This window comes from Microchirus variegatus (genome assembly GCF_963457635.1).
Source record: "Microchirus variegatus genome assembly, chromosome: 11".
NCBI lineage: Eukaryota > Metazoa > Chordata > Actinopteri > Pleuronectiformes > Soleidae > Microchirus > Microchirus variegatus.
The window spans coordinates 23,307,478-23,334,321 of NC_139812.1; the positions used below are offsets into that span (position 1 = coordinate 23,307,478).

A 26,844-nucleotide genomic window follows, 5' to 3' on the forward strand; every position below is an offset into this window, starting at 1 on the left:
ATGAGAAAACCTCTTATCTCGAAATAACTTGACAGTTTCTCGCTATAACGAGAAAACATCTTATCGCGAAATAACTTGACAGTTTCTCGTTATAATGAGAAACCATCTTATCGCGAAATAATGTGATAGTTTCTCGTTATAACAAGAAAATAGCTTATCTCGAAATAACGTGATAGTTACTCGTTATAATGTAACACTGAGCACCCCACTCCTGTTTGTATGTATGGCAGCAATACGCTTCCCTAACTTCTTGAAGACACGCATCAGGCATTGTTAGCTGCCGTCACAGCTCCGTAGGCTGTTGAGACACTGTGATGTTTGCATTACATCTCTTAGATACAGTACTCCATGTTGCAGTACAGCTTAATATTTACTTTACACGGTCAACTCCTCTATTCATTTGTGCGCTTATCACTTTGTTATTCAAAATACTTTGTTATTGCCTGGAACACTCGGCAAGCAGAACGTACCTGCCAAGTCTTGCTTGGCCTCCTGCCATTTCACCACTATCATCACCATCATCATCCCTCATCATCAGACCATTGCTTTTGCTGCAGTGCAAGCGTCTGTTTCTCAGCACTTATTGTGGACAGTGGCCTATGCGTGTTTACTCACTGCCTTCTGAAGAATAGGTAGTGATTTTTATGTTGTCAAATTACTAATCTGTTGTGAGTGAGCACACCTGATGGTAAAGGAGAAGGCAGTGTGACGTTACCATTATTTGATTTGTACTTAACATTTAGTATAAGAAATTAATATATCACATTTTAGAAGCTGAATGTTGTACCAATTTAACTGGCACTAAAATTGGTGCCATTATTTACTTTGTTGATTACTAGAGATTAACGCCATAATTTTGTAACCTGTCGATTATTTTCTCTATTAATCGAGTACTTGTTTTGTCCGGAAAATGACGACAAATGTTGATCGGTGTTTATCCCTTAAATAATCGAATAATCGCAGGCCTTTTAAAACTTCATCATTTGAATAATCGCATAGTAGTAATACGTGTTTGCTTTTTTTTTTTAGCCCACCCTTTCGGTTTATTTCCAAATCTTTCCCATCTTTGTTGTAACTCAGGTATTCGTACAGGTTCTACAACTGTTGTGCAGACCTGTGCTTCTACTACAGCAGCTCCATCATTCATTTTCTCAACAGTGGAGTCAGTGCGACTCCTGTCCGGTGTGTGACCTCACTCTACTACTGTAACATACCTGTCATTCATTGTCACAGAGCCAGTTCCTAAATGACAACAGTATAAATAGTCAGTCGTGCATGGTGTTATACAAGATCCATTGTCTTTTTAGACCACATGAGACCTCTGTGACCCTAACCTGAGAACGGTGTGTTTGACTGAGATACAGCTCCTGCTACTTGCCTGATAAAAGCACAAAATGGCCTCCATCTGGTCATGTCTAATGTGAGTTATTGTCTTTAGAGATTGCTCTCATAGCCCGTGACCCTGCTCGTACGGGGCAGGGGCTCGTGGGGGTAGTGAGAATGTAGTGTCGTAATTGCTGCCTGGGTATGGTAAATAGGGGGTCACTGTTTTCTGAACACAATGAGCTGCAAGGACTTAAACAACTTGTTGTGGAGAGAGCATATTGTGAATTGTGTGCCTGTGCTGTGGCAGCGTCCTGATAAGAGGTGCTCTACGGTAATTCAACCATAGCAACAGTAGAAGTCATTTTCCCCATGGCTTTTGTCATTACTGAAACCACTCTTTGTCCTGCAGATGCTCACGAATGCCAGAATATTTAGTCTGAATCATTTGAGAGGTTATTAAATAATGTTTTTTTGTTATACTTGGTCGTTTTAAAGTTGGTCGAAAGACTGAGCATCAGTCAAGAAGTATTTCTGCACAAGCCTGCATTCAAATGTTGCAGACATGAATCCACTGTCACTTCCTCATTCCTCTCCCATGATATGACTTGCTTGCTGTGTAGATTTCCAAACAGATCATTTTTGTGCCCGACCCTGCCTTTTTTTTTTTTTTTTTTTTTTTTTTAAACTTTTGTGTTCACTGACCACACAAGTCGTACAGTCTCACAGTCAGTTGCCAGAACATTGTGGCCGTGTTATGACGGTGGGAAATATGCGGTGATGCTCTGGGAAGCTTGGTTTTGCTGTGTGTCAACAGAAACCTGAGTAGGCTTTATCTGTGGCCACGACAGCCCTTGTGTTTACTCTGTGGGAGAGTATGTGGTGGTTACGTAAGCAAGGGAAAGCCAAGGACAGATGATGACAATGTTTTGACTTTTGTCTGATGAAGAGGAAGAACTAAAATGTATTGCTGCATCTGGGCTGCAACTTCTTAGCCGATTAATCTGCCGGTTGTTTTCTTGATTAATTGAGAAGTTGTTTGGTCCAGAAAACGATGATTTCTGTGTTCTGTGTAAAGAGTGGTTGTTTGAGTTCCTGTTATCCTTCTGTCATCTCAGACTAGTCTGGCCATTCTCTTATCTCTGATATCAGCAAGGAATTTTTCTTAGAAAACCAAGACCGTGCTGTGTTTCACCTGTTCTGATGCTGGGTCGTCTTCTATCATCTCCTCATGCTGCAGTGTATTAAGTTGCTTGCATAAAACTCGGCTGATTTGATGTTTGCAGAAGAATCAGATGAACACACGTAGCTAATAAAGTGGCGGGTTAGTGAAATGGAATACTGTAACAGTGTCATCAGTGATTTAGAGCAAGAAATGTTTGCTTAGGTTTAAAAAGAAAGAGCTTAATGGTGGAAACTTAAAGCTTAGCTGACTCTGTGAATAATGCCCCTGTGAACACACACAGGCTGTGCACTAATGCCACAATAGCAGCATAACATTAGCCTGGTTTCTGTATGGAGGCACGCCACAGTCTCCTGAGCAGGTGTCGGCTTACCCATCTTAGAAAAACTGCATTTGTGAAAAGTGGACTGACACACTGACGTTCCAGAAAGACCCAGTGACGACAACTATGCATCCAAATTCAAAAAAGACGAATCCTGTCTTGGTTTCACGCATGGTCAGTGTGGTCAGGGACTCAATCTCGTAGGAAAAGAGGAGCCCTTTAGGACTAAATTGTGTTGGTTTGTCAGAACGTTTGTGCTCAAGTTCTGTACCAGTGAGTTGTCTGACAGTGTTTATAGTTGGATCAAACTGTCACACTTGGTTCTAGTTAGAGCTGAAACGATTAATCGATTATTGACCTCCACCAAGGAGGTATATGTTTTCGTTTGTCTGTCTGTCAAAACTCGAAAAGTCACGGACGGATTTGGATGACATTTTCAGGAAATGTCAGCAATGGGACCAGGGACAATTGATTCAAATTTTGGATGTGATCCGTCTGTGTGGGGGGGTTATATGAGCTGCCTTGGCGGAGGTCTGCGCTCTCCCAGTGCTTTTCTAGTTAATCAATTACTAAATTAATCGTCAACTTTTTATATTATCGATAATCGGTTTGTAGCCTTTTTCATGATTAAAACAAGATTTCTGATTGTTTAAGCTTCTTCAATGTGAATATTTTCTTCATTTCTTTGCTCGACATCGTCATTTCCAGGTTTGACAAACACTGATTAAAGTTTTTTAACATTTTCTGACCTTTGATAGACCAAACGATTCATCGATTACGAAAAGAAACGTTAGTTGCAGCTCTAGTAAGTTACTAAAAGCAATGTTCTTTTGCCAGAAACCTAACTGTTCATTTTTGATGCCACGTTCAACTTGTCCTTACTGCTGGGTGAGTAATAACTCTGTTCACAGACTTTTTGTGGGAGGACAAACTATTGAAAAGGGACTAAATTTAGACCCGATGCATTCTATTGGTCCAAAATCTATTTTATTTTATGTTCCTGCACTGTAACTTCATCCATTTACAGACACATTTGCATATGACTAAATTAACTTCTCTCCTGTCGTACTGCGAGAAATTGTTTCGCAAACCATTTTCACAGTTTTGTGTCTCGGTCGCTTATTTTTAGAGCAGTTGAAGGCATTTATTTTTAATTGAATTCAGCGCTCGTTATCTTCCAAATGCCGTCGTCGCCTTGTTGTTTTTCTGGACAGCTTCATCCACCCATCATGTGGGCTCAGGAAAAAAAAAAGGATGCGTCCTCTCCCAGTAATTTTTGACTCCCATTTCGCTTATCTCTCAGATAAACACCATGTACCATCTCATCATGCAGGAACGGAAGAGTATCGCAAGAGTGCCAGATTAAGAAGTGATAGGCTAAGTACTGCAATGCAGACGGGGGGGGGGGGGGTTGTCCTAATCTTGGAGTCACAGCTAGCTGCAGCTTCAGTGTTGTAGTTAAAGCTGCTTGTTTTGTTGTTTTATTTCCTCCAAATGTTAGTGCTGCAGCTGAATGAGTGAATTCTGATTCCCTGTGCATTCTGCCGCTTGTTACGACTGACCTTTTGCAACGCTTTGGAAGAGAGAGTAAATGAGAGAGGTACAGGAATAATGTATTAAACCACCAGGGAGGTTTCTGCTGCCTCGTCTGTTTGAAGGACTGCTTCACTGGAACTGTGTCAACTCTTGAAGCTGTTCTGCTGCTGCAGTGTCTTAAAAATGTGTACTCTACTCGGACTCAGAGGTGACTCAACTCAACGAGACCTAGTTAAATCATTCGCTGACCACAGCAATACCTGTAATTGAAAAGGCATGGCCTGAAGGTGTGACCCCCCCCCCCCCCAAAGATACTGTGTCTGTCCCCTGTTGTCATCTGTTGGCCTCACATGGTCTACTTTCCCATTTCTCCTCTTTATCAGATTATATCGTGAAGCGGTGGCAGTAAATTTCAAGGTATCGAGTCAGAATTTTGTTTGACTTATACATCAACTTCTGATGTGTAATAATCTACAATGTTTATTTGGTCTTAGTTTAAGACGGTCTCAGATATTTTGCACTTCTTTTATACTGCCATAGCGATCAGCATAATTGATTTTCATGTTTTGAATTTTCCCTGATCAGCAAAATGTTGTCATCTGGCCTTCTACAGTATGATATGCAGGGCTTTACAGGTTCTTCATTTCACATTACGCAGCTATAAAAAAAAGCAGAAGTTTTAACATGTTTCTTTGCAACTTACCATTTTACTTATACACTACCGTTCAAAAGTTTAGGGGCACTTATTAGAAATGTCCTTATTTTTAAAGGAAAGGCACGTTTTTTTTCAATGAATATAACATTCAATGAATCAGAAATACACTCTATACATTGTTAATGTGGTAAACGACTATTCTAGCTGCAAATGTCTTTTTTTTTAATGGAATATAGGTATATAGAGGCCCATTTCCAGTGTTCTAATGCTACATTGTGTTTGCTAATGGCGTTAGAAGGCTATTGGATCATTAGAAAACCCTTGAAAAATCTTGTGCAATTATGTTACAAATCATTATTTCTAATCTTGTCAATGTCTTGACTATGTTTTCTATTCATTTTTGAACTATTTCGATGAATAAACGTGTGCGTTATAATGGAAAACACAAAACAATTGTATAGGTGACCCCAACTCTTTGAATGGTAGTGTATAGGAAATTTGATCAAATTAAGTCCTGATTACTTACCGATGTGGATGTTTGTTATATTGATGTGAATGCGATGTGACAGGCTTTTGCTTTCATTTGCTAGTTAACCCAATATTGCAGAGTAATTCCATTAAAGTCCAATCCCTCCCTTATTCTTGGAAATGGGGAAACTGCAGTGGTGGACACTTTTGATCACTTTTAACTCCATCCAATTGCCTTTGGACAAAGGTGTTGAGACACAGATGCAGTAGAATTGACCCCTCACAAGGAGAACCTTCTTGTTCAAGGAAGACCATGGATTGATTTGCTGTTAGGAGGAGTGTTTATCTAACTTTATTTAAATGTTTTACCCTTACAATATCCACTGCTGCAGTTCACAAGTTCGTTATCTGAACGTTCAGTGTGAGTGCGAGACGCACCGACGCGGCATTCCTTCCTCTAATTGGCTCTGTGTTCAGTGTTGATCTTCAAACTCGTCATGTGCTCCGTCAAAACCGCTGGAAAGGCTTGAAAAGCCTGTTCACCTGCTTTGAGGCCCCTCTGACTTTTAACAAGCGGTTAGATGTGAAAACGACACAGTAAAGAGCCAAATTAGTCTCCTTGATATCGCTTATATATGGGAGTTTATCAGTCCCAGAGCTCCCCAACACCGCTGCAGCTTATTTAAGGTCATACAGGAGAAACATTGAATTCTATACAACAACACAGAACAGCTGTTACATTATACATACTGTAGCTCTTTGTATTTTTGTTCCTTTTGTATGTCTTTCAGCAGGTCAAATAAGCGCCCTGCCATCTGCAGTCACTCTCCTCCACTTAGTTCTTATTATAGTGTCTGATTTTTGTCTGATTTTACAGCCTTTCATCTCACACGCACACACCTGTCTTGTGTCCAGAGGAGAGATCCGGTAGCATAAGCCATTGACTACACTAAGACTTTGCAGCTTTATATCTGCTTTTATGAACTTAAACCATGTACTGAATAGTGAAATCTGCTCATAAGAATGGAAACATCTATACCCTTGTTCAGTCTGAGGTGTATCTCTCTTCAACTTTAAGGCATATTAGCTTTGACACAACTGCAAGCGATTGAATTTATGCTTGCCAGTGTAAGTCTGCGCCAGTAGACTGTTGAAAGGCTATATTTTTATATATCGGATTAACTTAATCCCTGAAATATAGCCCCAGTGGCCTTATAGCTGCTCAGCTCGGAGAATATCTTTCCAAAGTGCAGGCTTCAGCACGAAAGGCCACATTTCTCTGCCTCGTCTATAATTGTCAGTTTGCAGTTCTGAGCTGTCACCACACCCCAAAACCCTGGGAGACGGCTCTGACTTAGCCGATGTCGAGATGGAAATAGAAATCCATCGCTTTAATAGAAATGGTAGCTGAGGCACGTCGCCTTCTCCATCCCCAGGGCCGTGGCTTTGCCCTGTCTCAAGTACAAAAGGAAGGTGCAATTCAGCAGTTGCTTTTGTCATCCACTCTGATGGATAGACTGACGGCAAGTGGAGCACATTTCCATCAAACCTTGTCATGTATGATCCAAATTGGCACATGCACCACCATTTTATTCACTGCTAATGAACTCTGGCTAAGTTCAAACATGAAGTCGGTGCATTTTTGGCCTCTGGAAAATTGAGACCCGACATTATTGAGCGTTTGCCAGCAGAAGATCGTCTGGGTCTGATGCACTGACAACACTGGGAAGGATTCCAGCATGTTTGAGCGTGGGTTGTCACATAGGTCGAGCACAACGCCCGCTGAGTATTTCCTGTGAATTAATTTTTGCCATGTTCTTACATGGGCCTGCTTGGACATATTCTGGAAATTAGGATTAAGTGCATTAATGAAAGTAGTTTAAATGGTAGTCTGTTTCCCCTTGATGAAGCTGGTATCATGGAGTAAGATATCACCACCTCTTGAAAACGTCACCTGACACAGTATTGAATACATTGCAGTAATATGTAACACTGCTTGGTTTCTGTGCACACTGTTCTCGACCTGTCATTTTCAATGTCACTTTCTGCTCCGTCTATTCAGGCGGTTGACAAATGACGCTCTACCTAAACCCGTGTGATCCTAAAGTGATATTAAGATTGTAAGATTTATGAAAAATGACCGGATTAGTTTGATGAACTGTGCATGTATAGCACATGTGTGCAGTGTCCTAGACCATAAGGAAGTGACTGCAGGGATGAGATGGATGAAGGTCAGCGGCAGAGTGCTAACTCATCTAGATTGAGGCCCGGATTGTGTGATTGTGGCCCTGGATCATTAAGTTTAGTGCTGAGGAGAATGTGATTTCAGCACAGGCGCTGCCACTCCCAATACTCCTTTCCCATCAGGGTCTTCTCTCTTGTCTTGTTTCTCACCCTCCTCCCCCCCCATGGCTCTGTTGTCTCTCTTTCACTCTACAAATATGAACAGGGTCATTTGAATGTCCTGCATTGCTGGGAAGTTGTGATGATGTCAGCTTTGCTGCACTGTTATATGAATGGGTGTTTGGAACCTTGCTGCTAAATGCAGACTACATGAAATTGGTGCCAGAGTAGGTTTTCTTTAAATTGGATTTTCCTGAGGGTTCCATTTTTTTTTTATGTTGACTGATTCCAGTTTTGAAACTGCAAATAGTAAAATTGTCCTGATGAGCGGACAGGAAAGGAGCAGTTTTTAGTTTATCTCTGTGCTCTGGGGTGGTCTTCCCGTCGCACAGCTATCGCATCTTCTATGGCCAGTGAGGAACATGGGGGGCAATGTCTGTTTACAGCTCTCTGCACTGTAGATTACGGACAAGGCTGACTCACTGCTGATTCGCGCTATTGATGGGGATCTTTTGATTTGCATCCCTATGGAACAAACCAGTTGAGTCAGGTCCTCTGAGTCAGACGGCTACCCCTCACTACTTCCACCTTCACCTCGTCATCACCAACAAGGGAAAAATAACAAACCCTGTCTCATTGTGTTTGTCGCCAAGGAGATTTTCAGAGGAAACGTGTCACATGCCCGCTCGCTCGATAAGACTCATTTGAAGAAGAAAAGGGGAGGATAAAGCTACTTATCTTAAGGCTGTTGGACTTTTGCTTGGCGTACCCCATACTTCAAAAGCAGCCTAAATACTTTTGTTTCTGCACCATGACTGCAGCTGCACTGCTGCACGCGCATCACCCCCCCAAGCCCTTTGTGCTTTTGACCCCTGCTGACCTGATGTTCCCGCCGTGGCCCCTGTAGACACAGGACTCCACAGCAACCAGGACAGGAAAAAGCAGTAGAACCTGGAGGTTTAGACTGCAAACAACAACACTATTCAAGCAATTGTCAATTTTCCAGGTCAGCGTACGCCTCGATTGTCTGTCTAGGATCTTGATTTTCTCTCGTGGCACAATCGAAGCGGCTGTGAAAACAGTGAGCTATAACCTCGGGCTGAAACAAGACAATTCAGTTACTTAATGTTCTTCTGTACCCCACCTCTTTGTTATTATAGCCTGAACAATTGACCATATTGTTTTTCAGTCTTTGTAGAGGTGTAAAATGTGTCAGAATAATTGACACCTTTAGTTTGACACAGTTACATTTCTTTTATTAAACTGTTTTTCTATATCAATATCAAGGAAAAGCTCAGAGATAATTTAAAACCTTGAGAGCAACACAGTGGCCACCTTTGTTTCAGTGTGGAGTATGACTGGAATGTCAGCACTGAGCATTTGGAAAGATGCTGTTTCACGTCTCAGTTTCTGCTCAGTTTTGGTGGGTTGTTTTTTTGTTTTGTTTTCAGCAGCAGCTGAAACCTTTCACATTCCACTTCTGTCAGTGACAGCTTCCCTGAGATCGACCTTTTTTCTCTTTCCCAAGCAGCGCCGAACCAGTCGCTACCATCTGTCAGTCGCACACCGACATACAAATCCAGCTTCTCTCAAGTCCTTAGTGGTCTATTACTTCAGAGTGCTTGGCAGGGGTATAAAGCTAGTTTGTGTGTGTGTGTGTGTGTATTGTGTTTGTGAGGGATCTCTCACCGTGGTGACAGCACTAGTTAGCAGTTGGATGGCACAGAGGAAAATGGAATTCTGGGAGCTGGCCTCTGATTCCTCTGTTGACACAGAGGAATGAGGACTGGGAAATGGATCCTGCTATCAGTGAAACACACACACATTACTCTCACACAAACACACACCGAAGCACAGGAATAGTGGAAACTGGAAACCAATTATAGAGAATTATGTGTTCACTCTGCTCGTACTGAGGTCGCCATGGTTCTATATCTTTTGTTGCTATTTATCTTCCCCATCTAATCTTACTTTCTCTTTCTGTTGTCTCCAGATGTTCCTTACAGTCTACCTTAGTAACAATGACCAGCATTTTACTGAGGTTCCCGTTACCCCGGATACGATGTGCCGGGATGTGGTGGACCTGTGCAAGGAGCCAGGAGAGATGGACTGCCACCTGTCTGAGATGTGGCGTGGATCTGGTGAGTGACCACATGTGAAACATCGACACAACTTGCAGAACATAATTAATAATTATTTAATGTGTGTAGTGCTTGTGTAACACTTGTCCTTATTGTGTTTGGCTTCATATTTCCTTCACCTGGTCTGTCAAAGCACTGTGAACTTTCTGGTTAAAATACACATGCATACATGCAAACACAACACGGTATAACAGTGCAGCCATTTCCAGGAAACTACAGTCACATGCATGCCGTCTTGTTTGTGTAACATGTTCGTATCCCCAGAGACAGTAGACGGTGTGCAGACACTTGTTTGTCGTCTTCCTTTAACTGGAGCTAAATTGCTTTTCTCTGTGGTTTGCTATAATGTGGAGGTCAGCTGTGTGGTCAGATTTTCTTTCTGAAGGGTTTATCTCTTTGGATCTCCAATGCAAATGAAGTAGGCGCCGTAATCCCTGCCACAAACACAAGTGCCCAGACTCTCAGGTGGTGATGGAAGGATAAGATTTCATGCCCGCCTTATTTCGTCTTTTAGTATTCAGAATCGCATCTCAAGGAGCCGAGGCTTTCTATCGTCTCCATGGTGATGCTGCAATAAGAGTGAATAAAGTGGCAATTATGGTGTTTGAGTACCTCCAAAAGTAGTCTGAAAAAAAAGACTGCTAACGGCTGCAGGCTCCAGCTGACTCCCTGACAACGATGCACTATTTGTCATCAAATTTTGTTTTAACGCTCATCAACTGTTTGTTATAATATTTGAGGACATGTCCTGGCGGGATATGACTAAAATAAATGGATTTAATTTTCCTGTAATTACTGAGGAATACACAATTAGCTGTTTGGCAAATAATATGTCAACACATCACAGTCATTTTACTCGAGGTTGTCCAGGTCAGTGCTTCAAATGTAGGCTGGCACTTTGAGGTTTTTTAACCTTTTTAGCCAAACCTAATTCATGTTTTCCTGGGGTGTGTTTGTTCTCGTCTCGCTCATAAATGGTGATGTTTCTTTTCCTATGTTCTCCCATGTGCAGAACGAGCTGTGGGCGATGGGGAGAGGATGCTCGATGTGCTCCAAAGATGGGGTCAGCACAGGGCAGAGGTTCGCTTCTTTCTGCGTCACAACCGAGCCCCTAGCAGGGAGTCAGGTAAGGGTACATTTCCATAGCGAATCACAGCCACACATACAACAGAAATAGTCTAAAACTATTTATCATTACAGTTTCAATTAGCGCTGGGCAACGTTAATGCACATTAACGCATGATGCGTTTCCATGAAGACTGACCGGAAAAGACGCACATGACATCATGTTTACGTGACTCCCGATTGTTAAAATGAGTCTCTAAAGTAACGCTAAACTTTAAAAACAGAGGCACACATACGCAGTACACAGGTACGCTAGCTATTTGTAGCGCTGCTCTTTTCCTTTAATAAACAAAGACTGCTCCAGGTCGACTGTAGGCATGCTAACGGCGCTAACGGAGCTAATGCAGCTAACGGAGCTAATGCAGCTAACGGAGCTAACTGGTAAACGGTGCATGGACTCGAGGGGTGACGTCACGCGACTCCTGATTGTCGAATGAGTCTGGAAGTAACGCTAAACTTTAAAAACAGGGGCACACATACGTAGTACAAAGGTATGCTGGTTATTTGTAGCACTGTTCTTCTCGTTTAATAAACCGACCGATCCAGTTCGACTGCTGACGCAGCAAACGGTGCCTGGACTCTGGTGCCGCGGCATCACACTCGTCTTTTTTCCGTTCAGTGGTCATGGAAACGTCATGCGTTAACGTTGACGCTGTTAACCGCCGCTAACATGTCCAGCACTAGTTTCAATGTCTATATCTGTTTCAGTTGTCACAAACATCATGTACCACTTTCAAAGTACCTGAATAAACAAATCTTTATTTTGAGTATTTAGAGAATTTAAAAGTATATTTTACGGTGATTTACAAAGGTTAAAGAAGCCTAGGTACAACATAAAGCAGACACTCACTCCCTGTATGAACACCAGAGTTGTGCGAGACACAGTAGATCAGTGACGTCGCTGTCATTCACTGCACAGACTTCCAGTGGCTCCCTTGCTTAAGTCATTGTTTGAATAGGGACTGCCTGCAGAGAAAAGTATTTGACACCAACATGGTAAACTCCTGAGCATACACAACTCTGACTTAAGAGTTCCAAATGTTACTCTTGACACTATTATCCAGGAATGGTTTTACATTAGCAGGCCTGAAAACGTTGAGTAAGCTTTATTTAGCTCGTAGACCAAGTTGGACACGGGGCGTCTTACACGGTCATAAGCCTCATAAGTTACTTTTCAGTTTTTTTCTAGGAACATAGAAAACTATAGTATTTTGGTCTTTCACTATCCTCTCAGACCCCAGTTGCATAACTAAGCCATTTTACCCCTCACAGCTTGAGTCTGGCTCGGGGATTAGATGGCTGCTTTCCTTTCCTGTTATCTTAGCCGGCTGTTGTTTTCCCACACTGTTGCTCTGTCTCTGCAATACACATCTGAATCATATTTTTGTGTCAGGGAATTTTAATAAAGGTGGTTTCACTGTGTTGTTCAGATTATTATGAACAAGACATTGTCCCGAATTTAACTCTCTTGCTTTGTATCACTGAATCACAGCATTGTCGACTGTATGTCAAGGGTCGTGTAAAACTATTATGTAAGCTAAAGGGCTTTGGTTATGGGCCAAGCCTTTAAAGATCTGGATCTGTATTGTGAGTGCCCCCGTCAGCTGACAAATGCCACAGTATGGTTATAAGTGCATTCATATATACACATACACAGACGGATATGTATTAGTTTAAATCCAGAGATTACTGCAAGTCACAAAGAGCACTGATCCCAGTTGTTTCCCAGAGGACCTGAGATCTACTCACTGCTCTGCTGCCCAGTGAAAGCCGCACACCGACAAGCTTCTGCTTTGTTGTCAGAGACGGTAATAGGCAAGAAGTTCCAGTCATTTTTCACAGCTGTCTGGAAAGGCCACTCGTTTGCTCAGTTTGCTTTTTCTTGCCCTGAGGCAGTCGCTGTTTGTGACGTTTAATGGAGTCTCCCGTTGTGTTGGTTATTCAGTTGGATCAAGAGGCTCGGAGCCAAAAAGGAATGGAATGAAGGGCCCCCAAGACAGGAGGATGGAGAATGGGGTAAGTGCCTATATTTTGATTTGACTGGAATTTAAAATAGGGCAGTATAATTTCAGAAATCATTTGTCCTCTAGTTTTCAAAACCTTGATAGGAAAAAGTGCCCTTTTTACAGCACATGAAATTACACCTGTTTGTTTTTGATGTTTATTTGATCAGTTTTTGTACTTTTTGTACACTACCGTTCAAAAGTTTGAGGTCACCTATACAATTTTTTTTTGCATTAAAAGTCACACTTTTTATTAATGAAAAGAGTTGCAAACTGAATAGAAAACATAGTCAAGACATTGACAAGATTAGAAATAATGATTTTTATTCAAAATAAAGAATCAGCAAAACTGTTTTCAGCTGTGCTAACATCATTGCACAAGGGTTTTCTAATCATCCAATAGCCTTCTAACGCCATTAGCAAACACAATGTACCCTTAGAACACTGGATATGGGCCTCTATGTTATATTCATTGAAAAAACGTGCTTTTCGTTCAAAAAGGACATTTCTGTGACCCAAAACTTTTGAACTGTAGGGTACAAAAGTCAATATGATGACTTGCCAAGGAGGGCAAATTAATTCAGTTAAAAACATCCTGTACTGTGTGAATGCTAATCTCAAATTAATGAGAACATTTTAATAACAGCAGTACTATGAAGACGATAACCATGTCACCTTGTACTGATTGACATCACAACTTTTGATAGCCCAGAGCTAGTTCTGCTTTTGTGACTACCCTTGTAGTCTTTTATTAGATTTATGTTCCTGTACCAGGAATGTGTGTCCATGGGTGCTTTTCCACATGATTTCCTCAGAATTTGGAATAAACTACAATGAATGAGAACTTACGTCTGATGCCTTTTTGTCCTTCTGTTCACCCCTGTCCAGGTGGCGACGCCTCGGATGGACATGACACTGGCGGAGCTTCAAGAGATGGCAGCCAGACAGCAGCAGCAGATTGAGGCTCAACAACAGCTCCTCGCTTCCAAGGTGCATAAAGATGAAGTGCAAGATAAAAGCAGAGGCATGGGGACTGGGGGGGCGGGGGGGGCGAGAGGGTTGGATATATAAGGGGTGAAGGGTTTAAAGTGGTGGAGATGAAAGTGGAAGCCAGAGCTGGAGTGTGGACTGAAGATTAAAGAGAAGTAATTGGGGGAACACAGGGAGATGGAACACAAAACAAAGGTACTACAGCAGCTTTACAAAGCCGACAGTGTAAGTCAGACAGAGGGGATTTGTTTGGGATAGACAGGTGAGTTGACTTATGGTTGACTACACATACTTTCCTGTTGAGAACATATTGATGACACAAAGAAATATCATTTGACAGACCATTTTTTCCCTCCTACGCATTCTTCCGGCATTTAATTATTCCCCTTTGCTGAAAACAGGTTCATGACCTACTTTAATTAAATAACTAAAGTTACTTGTGTAACTTTCTTTTGGTTCACACCCTAAATTTGCCCTTTGGGCTGCAAACTGTGTCAGTGAGCCACATACGTATTTAGATCCAAGTACTTTGTTTGCCTGAGGGTGAGACGGCATGCCAGGGAATGTAACCTCAAGCAGTCGTGTTACCCTGCGAATAAGTCAGATAAACAACAGGCTATTCCATCAGCACGCATGACTTGAGGAGTCCTAGAACGAGACTGTTTGGCTCCGGCAGCAGTATCAGACCAAAACTGATATGGATTCTGTTTGGCTAGATATTTGACTTGATCTAATTAATTTCTATTTGATAAAACAGAAACGCAACCCTTGAGTCTTGCCTGAGGACACTTGGAAGTAGCTGCTGAGGAAAGCACACTCGGTCGTAAAGGAAAAAGATGGAGCGGTGTGATTTTAACTGTCTCTGACCTTTGATCTCATGCTTCCTCTCTTTTGTCTGCAGGAGCAGCGATTGCGCTACTTGAAGCAGCAGGAGCAGCGTCAGCAACAGCAGGCGTCCGAGCAGGAGAAGTTGCATCGCCTCCGAGAGAACATCGAGAACCAGGAAGCTCGGCTCAAGAAGGTCCGGGCCATCAAGGGCCAGGTGGAGCAGAAACGCCTCAGCAATGGCAAACTGGGTGAGTGTCAAGAGGATTATTTCAGCTAATTTGACTTGAATTCAGAGCAACTTCTCACTTCCTGTATCGTCTCTTCTCCGTCCTCTCCAGTGGAGGAGATCGAGCAGATGAACAATCTGTTCCAGCAGAAGCAGAGGGAACTCGTAATGGCCGCGTCCAAGGTTGAGGAGCTCAATCGACAGCTGGAGATACTCAAAAGTGGAAAGATGGAGAACTTCCACGACAACCAGAGCTCTGTGGCTGAACTCGACCGCCTCTACAAGGAGCTACAAGTGCGCAGAAATACGTGTTTATTAATGGAATTCAACACAAATACATTCATTTAGTTTTAGCTCTAGTTTATGCGATCTCTGTCTCTTTTTCCCAGTTGAGGAACAAGCTCAACCAGGATCAGAACTCCAAGCTGCAGCACCAGAGAGAGAATCTGAACAAGAGGAACCTGGAGGTGGCCGCCATGGACAAACGGATCAGCGAGCTCCGAGATCGCCTGTCGAAGAAGAAGGCGGCGCTTCAGCAAAAAGAAAACCTGCCTGTGAGTATGACACAACCACAACATTCATACAAAGTCATACAGATTACCCTCATGTGTTTGTGAAAGGCATCACAATTTGTTAGGACTGTGAAATTCATCTCTGTTGTTGGAAATGGTTTTGATCAGAGCTCCACCTAGTGGCCTTAGATGAAAGCTGTTTGTATTTTTCTTTTACCTCTGAAAGCCACAGATGCCCCGGCATTCAGAGCGCACCCATGTCAACGTAAGGCTCCTTAAACTTGTCTTCCTCTGTGTGGGAAATAACTGTGACATCTCATTTGGAGGAGTTGACACCTGTCTATCTTTTTTTTTTTTCATTCTTTGATCCCTCTCTGTCTGATGGGGGATTGATCATTACTCGCATATGATTTTTAACACTCCCTCTCACTTCACTCTGCTGTATATTCACTCCCATTTAGTAGTAATGAGTGCAGACTGACGAGCAGGAATGTCAGGAGAGATGCTATCAGCTCTGGCTGCACTCGTGAAACAGGAAAAGGGAAAACAAGAAATCAGTTTAGAAAAGAAAAACAACCATCATACTAAATAGAATATTTTTCCAAACATGATTACAGGATTGAACACATACTAGAAATCACCAGGTTGAACAATTCAGTCTGTGTTCAAAGCCGTAGGGATGCTGAAGAGTGTCTTCCTCCCGCTGTCTCCATTTTCCAGGGCTTGTTTTGAACACTGGTTGCCATGGGATGGCAAATAAGAGTTAGCAGAGCTGTCTGTGAGGAAGACACATTAAGACGTTTACTTGAGGGGGACCAAATAGGACAATGAATTACTTCGGTTCACTTAATTTTACCATGTAGATTCTGCTTGTTTACACAGTTCTCCAATCTGCCTGTCCTGTTTGTTCAGCTTATTGATTTTCCTTTTAAAAGACACTTAAGGTGTTTCGTTCACCCTCGACTTTAACTTTCTCTCTTTCAACCCAAATTAACTTTTACCCAATTAACTGCAATCATTGTAATACGTTGTGTTTATCTTTGTACCACAAAATACAATATCAAATGTTTGTTCTTGTCTGTCTTGTTCATACAAAACAAACATTCTTAGCAGCATGACATACATACAATGAGAACCAGCACTCGTAATTGTAATTTAACACATTTTCCAGAAGACGTACTGATAAATAAGCAAATCACGTCATTATGTATTCTATTTTTTTTACAGATGCTATATTTATTTTGATGTTGACATATGTGATTAAGTAGGAACAGAACAGAGAAAGCGAGCGTGTGTTTTGGAGATGGAGGCCTGAATAGGAGTTAGCGAGGAGGTGATTTACCCACACCCTGCCTGGAATCATAATGAGTGAGCCCTTTTTCACATTGGGCACAAAGACACACTCCATCCAGGGCTGCACTCTCCTCCTCCTCCTCCTCCTACCAAACAGCAAGTGTCCGGCTGACATCACACAACACACACTTAAAAGAACCATACTGACTGAAGAGAGTGACCATGATAGCTGCCAGATTAGTCATCCCGTACCATCTTAGTCACGTATTTCAGGGAAAAACTGTGAAAGGGGAGATTATTTGTTTTTTGAACTGTTGTTGTATGTTTGTGCTTTTGTTTTCTCAAGAATGGCTTTCCTGTTAAAGAGAGGGCTTCAAAAGAAACTCATCTTCAGGTAATAAAACGAGTGTCAGTGCTGAACACTGTTTCCTCTCTGATCTGATCTTATGAGTATGACTTCATTTGAGTATAATCCCATCAGTTTTGTTTTGTTTTTTGAGGCTTTAGAGCTGACACGTAAAATGAGCCATGTTTTGTTTATTTTGTTTTGAAAGGACAAATAATGCTGTCGTGAGAGCAATGTGTGTCCTTAGACTTAGTTTTAGAATACTTAAACCAATAAGTGTGTTAGTTGTGTTTTCAAAGCTTTATAGCATGTAGCATAGATGTCGACCATGTTTCATGTATTTCATATTTAGTTTAAATATGTGTGTGGATGTGATTGTGAATGTATATACATATGCATATATGTGTATATATATGTATGTATGTATATTTATGTATATATATGTGTGTGTGTGTTTTTGAAAGTACTGTATGTAATTTCACAAAAAACATACAATATAGATTGGAGAGACAGACCATGAGAATTGTTCAGTAACTGGTTATTTGTGTTAAGCATTTTTTTTTGCATTATTTGTTATCATTAAAGAGTTATATTTATCATATTGAAAAAAACTGGCATCAACCATCGAGAAACCCACACAAGTCAACCTCTTGCATGTCATTCTAATGAAGTTATTGTGGTCTAACGTCAAGATTTCATCAAGTTTCTAATTAATTTGCAGGATTTTTGTTCAGTAACTGTAATCCATTTGTTTTCCCTACTCTGTTAAACATAGAAATTAAACACCAGTTTTGTCAAATGCAGAGCCGAGAGAATTTCTATGATAGTCTGTCACTGCCATAGTTTTGTTTTCCAGAGTAAAATATCTCCTCACTGACCTTACCTGCTCTAACAGCTTCTTGTGTTTTGTTTCCACTCTACAGCAGCCCTCCGATGGCCAAGCCGGACAGCAGACGGGACCATCTCGTGTGGCAGCGGTCGGCCCGTACATACAGTCGTCTACCATGCCCCGAGGCCCAGTGAGACATGAGCTGCTCGTAAAACCAGCCTACCCTGACGGCACCGCCACCCTACCGAGCCACGACCCACACGGCAAAGCCAGCGCAGGTGATTAACCAAACACAAATCACAGTCTGAAGAGTCTCCCCTCGCCTCTTTAACTCGACTCCCTTCCTCCCTGACCATAACTCAGATCTCTGCTGGGGCCTGATGTGGAAGCACAGACCTTAACTCTGCCCCTGCTGTCATTTTACAAAAATATATTAATCAGCATTTAGAGTTTGTAACTGCTCAGTCGGCATAGAACCATATTCATCCATTTATTCAACCAGTAATGAAACCAACACGACTGTCAACAATATTCCTTCTATTTCATCACTTCTTTACTCGCTCTGAATTTAGCCCATCTCATCTTTTATGATGACGAGTCACTCTTTCTCTCCAGTCTGCCCTGACGGAGTCGTGCTGCTCACAGTTTATATCGTCCCATTTTAATCTCAATTTTCTCAGCATTGTACGTCATCTTTGAGCTTTTTTTTGTTTGTTTTTCGTTTCCATACTGAAATATTACAAGGCTGTCCTGACTCCAGCAGGAGCAGAGGAGTCTGGGACATCTGCTGGTTGTGATGTCACTCTGAGCTCAGAAGGTAGCAAGATACAGATCCTGAACACGTTTTGCTGAGCTTGAACATCTCAGTCTTTACATTTTCTGATCTGTTTTGCTGTGAGTGAACCATTTTATTGCAGTTGTGTGTTTACTTTGTGCTATTCTTCATACCAGCTATGTTAGTGTGTGCGTAAGTGGTTATTGATACACTAGAGGTTGCTGTACTTCTCTGCTGCTGTTTGCAGTGTAATAAAATCAGGACAAACAATGACAGACCAGAGCAACATTACGATCAAACACTGAATTAGTCACGGCAAAAGAAAATCATCTCCTGATGAGCCAACGTTTTCCTATTTAAAGCAATCCTGCCCACAGGAAGTGGAGGAACAGGTTTTTTTCCCCACCGTCTGTCATGGATGTTGCATGCAATTATTTCTGCATGCCAAGTTGATGTGCATTATGGAGAGATAGGGATGGGCGGGGATGCAGAGGAATCATCTGCTCTCGGTGTAAACCCCATTCCTATTTCCTCTTCTGCGGGAATATTGTGAGTCGTACAAATCGTGCTCCTGAGTGTTGTGCGTGTTGTGTGTGTGTGTGTGTGTGGCCCCTCTGGGGGGCCCCTGATTGGACCCAACCAACGGGAGCAAAGGGAGGTCTGTAGCTCTAAGGCTGCTCTGTTTCTTTTTTTTTTTTCTTGTCTTTTAACTGCATCGTCCTCAGAAGCCATGTTCTTGCTTAAGCCTCTGAAAGAGCTGCGAGCGAAGAGAAAAGGTACACACTTTTGTTTGTGTGTGCATGTGTGACTGCTGTTTATTTGTGTTTTTCCTCTTTGAAAGTTATAATCAGATTACATTTGGATTGAATCTATGGGACTTTCGACGAAGCATGTATTAGATTTCACTTCACATCTGCTGCCCAAAATGGGTCAGCTGGAACAAACCTTTAGTCGAACTGACGTTCTGTGTGGATTCTGACCGACTCAGTCAGGTCTCGTTAGCTTACGTGTGTTTTATTTTGTACATGATGTGCAACACCTCTCTGCAGGGCACAAACTGCAAGAAGAAGTCACTCATGTTGTTTAAAAGAACATGGAGGCAAAAATCCAGGCTTCTTTGCTTTGTGTGACTCTGCAGTGCACGACTCAGTGAACTTTGTGTTTATCTGGATTGATGATAAGGAAACCAATTTCAACTTAAGTCGAAATGCTAACATTTAAATTCTGTTGTTTCCTTGTATTAATTTCCTAGGTATTCAGCCATCCAGATTGGCAGACTGGGGCTCTTCAGGTCCGGACTCCAACGCTAACGGTCATGGATCTGCTTCCACACTGCCACGAATGAACTCTCACTCCAACTCTAACCTAGAACAGGGTAAGAGATGTACACAGACACACAAACATCATATGAAACATGGAGTATCTCTGCAATCTCCACAGTCCCTTCCTGAAAAAGCTTCCAACTGACGATTGTCAATGTGTGTGTCTGTGAACAGATGAGACAGAACTGAGGAAGGACAGAAAGGTACGTCCATTTTCCATGTTTGAGCCAACAGAGATCCCCACTACCTCTCTCCGCAAAAACCAGAGCAGCGATGACCTGGTCCGGGACGCTCAGGTGAGAGCCAACAAAAAAAATGCACTTCAAAATCACTAGTCAGGTTTATTAATGACCACATGAGCTCACACTGCCTCTCATCTTTCCAGTCTGCTCCCAAGGCTCCGGGCAAGGTTCCTCCTCCAGTCCCCACCAAACCCAAAGGCCCTGGTGTTGTGCCGTACGGCAAACCAGGCCTCAACACAGGCACTTTCCCGAAAACCAAGCCCCACGGCCAGCAGCCGCAGACTGTCCAGAACCGCGCTATGACTCCCATACAGAGCCAGACACTCCCTCTACCAGCTAAGCAGGACACGCCGCCTGCAGCCACAGTACGGCCATTCACTCCAGAGCTGCCTTCCTCCAAAGACGCCAGCCTGAGTAAGCCCCAAACCTTAGCGGCCAGCTCCATATACTCCATGTACACACAGCAATCTGGCTCAGGGAAGCCCTTCCCCGTTGCTTTGCAAGGTGCCGTCAACAGGAACCAGAACCGCTCCAACGGATTTATCAGTGGTAAGACTGAATCTTCTTGTAACGTCTTTTTTTTTTTTGTGTCTAAACGGTGTTCACACTCAGTTTCCCTCAGTGTCAGCACACTCTTATAAAATCCTGAGTCCTAATCCATATCTGGATCACCGCCAAAATCAAGAGAAAATGTGATCAACATCCGTCTTGTACTTTTTGAGTTCTGCTCCTCAAAGTCGCACAGTGGTAGTGCATCTTTCACTCAGGGTTCATTCACTGTAGCATAAATCTACCCTGCTGCTGCTGCTGCTGCTGCTGTTTTCTTCTTCAGCATACTGATCATAAAAATATTCACACACCACTGACCCAGAGGAGCAGCACTGAGAAAGACCAGGCCATCTGTTACATCTATATCTCACAGGCGGCCAAACCTGCTGCTCCTGTGTTCTGTAGGCAATGAAAGACCAAAAAGTTTATCAAATATAAATATATGCTAAGATACTTTACGATTACAGCAGGGTCGGTAGCTGGTGAGTTTCAAGTGTCAGTGTCAATCTGTCAGTGATGTAAGATTTAAGTTACACAGAAGTTCACTGAGAGTAAGATTGGTTTAGAGATTATTCAGCTCCTTTTAAGATTCATCATTCAATTTTTGTTTTGTTAGTCAAGAGGTTTCCTTTTCTGCTTTTGATTTATGTACCAAAGGTGATTTCACACTTTACCCCATATCTCACTCTGTCATTGTGCATTCAGACTTATTATATTGTTTTTTTTTGTGTTTTTACTTCAACTTTCTTTCAATGTTGCTGTTGTCTCCCTCTGTCTTGGCATAAAACAAGTCACTTCCTGTGTGCAGGAATGTCACAGAACGCCAATAGGTCTAAACACAGCGATACTGAGAAACACAGAGTGAAACAGAACTCATTTGACAGTTTTTTGAATGTAACGGATATTAAATGGTCACACACGGTTATTCACCTGTGATGAAATGTTCACTCTTCACATGTGTTGTAAAAGTAAGGTTTCTTTCTGTCTTTTGTTTACAGTCTATGGTAAACCAGTGATCAGTGGAGGGTCCCCGCATCCAGAGAACCCTTACATGGACCGTCGTTCCCCTGCCCTAGAATCTGAGGTTGACCACACAGGAGCCATCAGTGTGGCTCCCAGCTCGTCCGATGGCCCCCAACCAGAGACAGAGCGCACCCCCCGGCCCCTCAGTCCCACCAAGCTGCTCCCCTTCATTTCCAACCCGTACAGACACCAGAGTGAGAGCGACCTGGAAGCCCTAAGAAAGAAACTCTACAACGCCCCGAGGCCCCTGAAGAAACGCAGCTCCATCACCGAGCCAGAGGGTCCCGCGGGGCCCAACATCCAGAAACTCCTCTATCAGAAGACCACACTGGCGGCGATGGAGACCACTGTGACCACACCGACCACGCCGACCTTTGCCGGTGAAGCAGAGAGGACAGCGGAGGGATCTGTTCAGAGCGGTGCAGAGAACCAGGCGTCAGAGATGGGCCAGACTCTGGAGGGAGGACAGCCCCCGTCTCACATCCCAGAGCCTATCGTCTCTGTCCCTGTTCCAATCGAACATATCAAAACACCTCCTGCCATCCCAGAGACTGAGGACATTATACCCCCTCCGCCACCGTCCCACCCTGCTCCCAGGCCAGATGACGCTATATTCCCACCACCGCCGCCCCCTGCTGGCTTGGAGGACACGATGCCCAACTTGCCCCCTCCACCTCCAGACAGCTTCCTGGAAGAGTTCCCTCCCTACCCGCCGCCTCCTTACCCCAGCGGAGCAGAGCAGGAGAGTTTTGGAGAGGACACCTTTTACATGAAGGCACCGGAGGTCACGGGTCAGGTCACGCTTCCACCGGTAAGAATCTCCTGAATCACAGTAGATGTTTTAGTGGTTTTATTGTTGAATATTATTCAGGTATAGTCTGTGATACTTCTCTCATGTTTGTGAGGAGGCAGCTCATGAGTTAATTAAGCAAACATTCTGCTTTCCAACAGCAGTGACCTGCTCTGACGTTATGTAATTATTTATCCTCATCAAGTACGGCTATTGTTTCTGCCTTATTCTACTTACACTAAGCCGATACCCACCCTAATTTCTCATATTTATTTGGAGGCAAGTTTAGATTTTCTTGTAGTTAAGCTCTCAATGTATCTCCAAGTATGTTTTTTGACATTTTGAAAGGAAAACGTTGGTTGGATGCAGAGTGGAAGTTGCCTTATTTCAACTTTGTTTTGTATTATTCCCCATTTTCCTTCCTTAAGACCTGTTTACCTACTTGAATCCACTCCAGTGCAGGGTTATTGTTCCTAATCACGTTGCATAATCACGGTTTTGGAGAAACAAACTTGCCGCTGTCTTAGAGCTCTTGCTGGTAAACTGGATTATCTCAGTTCCTGCACTGAGAGCTGGAACAAACAAGTCCCTCAAGGCTCTCAGTCGTATATTGAACACATTGCACAGTGGACGCTTCGATTCTCCTCTGTCCTCTTGTTGTCATGGCTGCTTTTAAATGATTTATAATAATAATGACTGTTTGTTTAGGGAAAGAGGACCAACTTGCGAAAGACTGGCTCTGAACGCATCGACCACAGCATGAGGGTGAGGTTTAACCCTCTGGCTCTGCTGCTGGACTCCTCTCTGGAGGGAGAGTTTGACCTGGTCCAGAGGATCATCTACGAAGTAAGACATGCAGGTTTATTGTGATGTCCGTTTCTCTCTCGCTCTGTCGGGAAGATTTTTAACGAGTTTTGATTCCTTCGATCACAGGTGGAGGATCCCAGTCTGCCCAACGACGAAGGCATCACGGCGCTGCACAACGCGGTCTGCGCCGGACACACAGAGATCGTCAAGTTTCTGGTTCAGTTCGGCGTCAACGTCAATGCTGCGGACAGCGACGGCTGGTGAGTTCAAATTCACGGCTAACGTCTTCTAACTTCCAAAGTGTGAACTACTACAGGAACCTGAGCGTACTTTTTCACCCCCACAGGACACCTCTGCACTGCGCCGCGTCCTGCAACAATGTGCAAGTGTGCAAGTTCCTGGTGGAGTCTGGTGCTGCAGTGTTCGCCATGACCTACAGTGACATGCAGACAGCGGCTGATAAATGTGAAGAGATGGAGGAGGGATACACCCAGTGCTCTCAGTTCCTCTATGGTCAGTGAAAGCTGTTTTTAGTATTGAATCATAATTAAATGTTTTAAATAAAGAGCTTGGAAATAAATGTCATAATCATTCATCTCAGGCGTTCAAGAGAAGATGGGCATCATGAACAGAGGCGTGGTGTACGGTCTGTGGGATTACGCCGGCGAGAACCCCGACGAGCTGCCATTCGACGAGGGAGACTGCATGACCATCGTCCGCAGAGAGGACGACGACGAGATCGAGTGGTGGTGGGCGCGCATGAGCGACACGGAGGGCTACATTCCCCGTAACCTCCTAGGGGTGAGTCAGTCATCAATGTGGCATTATAATAATAATTATAATAATAATAATAATAATAATAATAATAATAATTAGGGCTACAACAGTTTTACTTCATAATTATTTCTCTGATTTTTGAATGTTTGAAGATTTATTTGCTTCTTATAACAAACAAATCAAGAAAAAAAAGAATATCATTGGTTTGTGGACAGAACATGACATTTTATAACGTCGTCATTTGGAGGTTTTTCAACTAATACAACTAATAGCAATAATGGCGTGTTTCCACCGAGGAATAGTACCAAAATAACAGTACCCTCCCCTTGGGGTACCATGGCGCTAGACTCACGACAGTCACCTGATTGGATGACGGAAACACACCAGTCTTTCTTCAACTCCCGCCGTTTATTCTCATACAAAGCTGGACAAACGGCCACAAACCGAGCAGAAAGAATGACCAGCTGCTCCGTTGTGTCGTCGTCCGTCGCGTCGCGTTCGATGTCGCTAGTCGTCGTCAGCACGCCGCTGAAACGTCACGATACGTTTTTACTCAACGCATGACACTTTTCCGTGCCGACTGACCGGAAAAAGACGTGCGTGACGCCATCTTTACGTGCCGCAACACCAGAGTCCAGGCACTGTTTACCAGTTAGCTTTACCTTTAGCACCATTAGTGCCCCTACAGTCAAATTGGAGCGGTCTGTTTATTAAACGTCCAGCGCTAACGGTGACGCCGTCATCGCGTTGATGTGCCCAGCACTAGAAGGTACCTTTACCGTTCCAAACCGTACCGTGTCAAAGCGAACTGTACCGTGATGGAAACACACCATACGTATGTGTATGTGTGTGTACTTTCTTTATCCTGACACGTCTTCTTCTTGTGTCTTACAGCTCTATCCCAGAATAAAGCCGAGACAGAGGAGTCTGGCTTAAAACACAATGATGTCTGAACATTCCAGTCTGCCAGCACCTCACAACACACACACACACGCGCGCACACACACACACACTGAAGGACACTGATGAATTGAAGAGACAAAAGGACAGACCAAATAATATGAAGGATCATCTATGAGCTCTCTCTCTCTGGCACTTTTCTGTATCGACAACAGAAGGATTTTCTTTTTTACGCTTTATGTTTTCTAGGCCACACTGGTGTGCAGTACTTTATACTTACGACACTAAGGGCATCGTTGTTCTCTTGTTTTTTTGTTTTTTTTGTAATAATCGTCTGAACTCCTCATCTAAACCGTTTCTAAACGGACAGAAACTCAACACATTTGGGATGTAAATGGAACACGCAGTATTTTTATCCAGAGAAAGTGATATTTTTTACATTTGTGAATGAACTGTTCATTATTTTCTAACATTGTATGAGGTGAATGAATGGATGACGATGGTGATGTTTCTGAAATGTTGCCATGACAATCTGTGTGTGGTGTTGCTTATATCGTCACCACGTCTCTGTAAATACCTGCAGTAGTGGAGTTTCAGATTGGTTAGCGATGACACATTTCCGTCATCGCCGTTCAGAGAAATCCAGTCTCGTCTCATGAATACATGAATTTCTGTCACACGATCTAGAAATATTTCCACTATAGTCATGATATCGTTGTGAGAATGGACTCTTAAGGGAGACCGTGAAGGAGATGCCATGCAGTATGTTTATTTTTCACCGTAGCCATTCCATGACCGTGCAGTGAGGTCATAAGGGTCATAAGACCCTACCACCAGAAACCTGGATTATTATTTTATTTTTATATTAGTAATCGCTAAGAGATGACATTATCATCTCATATTGTAAAGTCCAACCATCTCTTTTAAAACAGATTTTTTTTTTTATGGACTTTATGTTCTCAAACATTCCCAAACACACAGCGTATCACATATCTCTGTCAATCCAGATGTATTTATTTTTGTTATTTTTTTCTTTAGCTAATTTTTTTTTCTTGGTCATAATTGTAATCAGAAATGTACTGTAGTGTTTCAAGCATTTACAATAAAAATACTTTGTACTAAGTTTATGTTTGTTTTCTGGAGTTATTGGATTTGAAAATTAATTAAAATATATGAACTTCATATATGATTCATATGAAAATAATAGAACAGGTTGACATTGGTTTGCAAATTATAAATGGCAAGATTTGGAAACACATTTTTCGATATTACATATGATTTGAATTTGAAATTACCATTACAATACAAGAAGCACACAAGTGCCAAAGAGCATTTTATGGGTTGTGCTGGCCCTTTAAGGATAAAGTAAAAGTGAACAGGTGAGGTATTATCTGCTTATTAATAATAAGCCAGTCATGAAGGAAACCAAGTGATTTAAAGCCAGGAAAAAAACATTTAAATCACAAGGTAGGAGCTGCAATTATGTTTTTGGAAATGTAAATTTCATGGGTTGCATTGGCCCTTTATGGATATTCT

General features: G+C 42.6%; 1 protein-coding gene across 1 annotated transcript in view; it reads left to right on the top strand.

Moving 5' to 3' along the window:
* tp53bp2a (tumor protein p53 binding protein, 2a) overlaps positions 1 to 26,309 on the top strand; it is a 28,285-nt gene extending 1,976 nt beyond the window's left edge. Inside the window, exons 3-20 of the mRNA XM_083898115.1 lie at positions 9,824 to 9,971; positions 10,984 to 11,097; positions 13,042 to 13,112; positions 13,988 to 14,089; positions 14,991 to 15,165; positions 15,256 to 15,437; positions 15,533 to 15,697; positions 17,295 to 17,342; positions 18,218 to 18,401; positions 20,151 to 20,273; positions 20,395 to 20,516; positions 20,606 to 21,011; positions 22,010 to 22,845; positions 23,533 to 23,670; positions 23,758 to 23,891; positions 23,978 to 24,144; positions 24,233 to 24,432; positions 25,303 to 26,309. Of these exons, the coding sequence (XP_083754241.1) occupies positions 9,824 to 9,971; positions 10,984 to 11,097; positions 13,042 to 13,112; positions 13,988 to 14,089; positions 14,991 to 15,165; positions 15,256 to 15,437; positions 15,533 to 15,697; positions 17,295 to 17,342; positions 18,218 to 18,401; positions 20,151 to 20,273; positions 20,395 to 20,516; positions 20,606 to 21,011; positions 22,010 to 22,845; positions 23,533 to 23,670; positions 23,758 to 23,891; positions 23,978 to 24,144; positions 24,233 to 24,432; positions 25,303 to 25,344 (3,357 nt within the window). The 3' untranslated portion in view covers positions 25,345 to 26,309. The remainder of the gene's footprint in view (positions 1 to 9,823; positions 9,972 to 10,983; positions 11,098 to 13,041; positions 13,113 to 13,987; positions 14,090 to 14,990; positions 15,166 to 15,255; positions 15,438 to 15,532; positions 15,698 to 17,294; positions 17,343 to 18,217; positions 18,402 to 20,150; positions 20,274 to 20,394; positions 20,517 to 20,605; positions 21,012 to 22,009; positions 22,846 to 23,532; positions 23,671 to 23,757; positions 23,892 to 23,977; positions 24,145 to 24,232; positions 24,433 to 25,302) is intronic.
* The last annotated feature ends 535 nt before the right edge of the window (positions 26,310 to 26,844 follow it).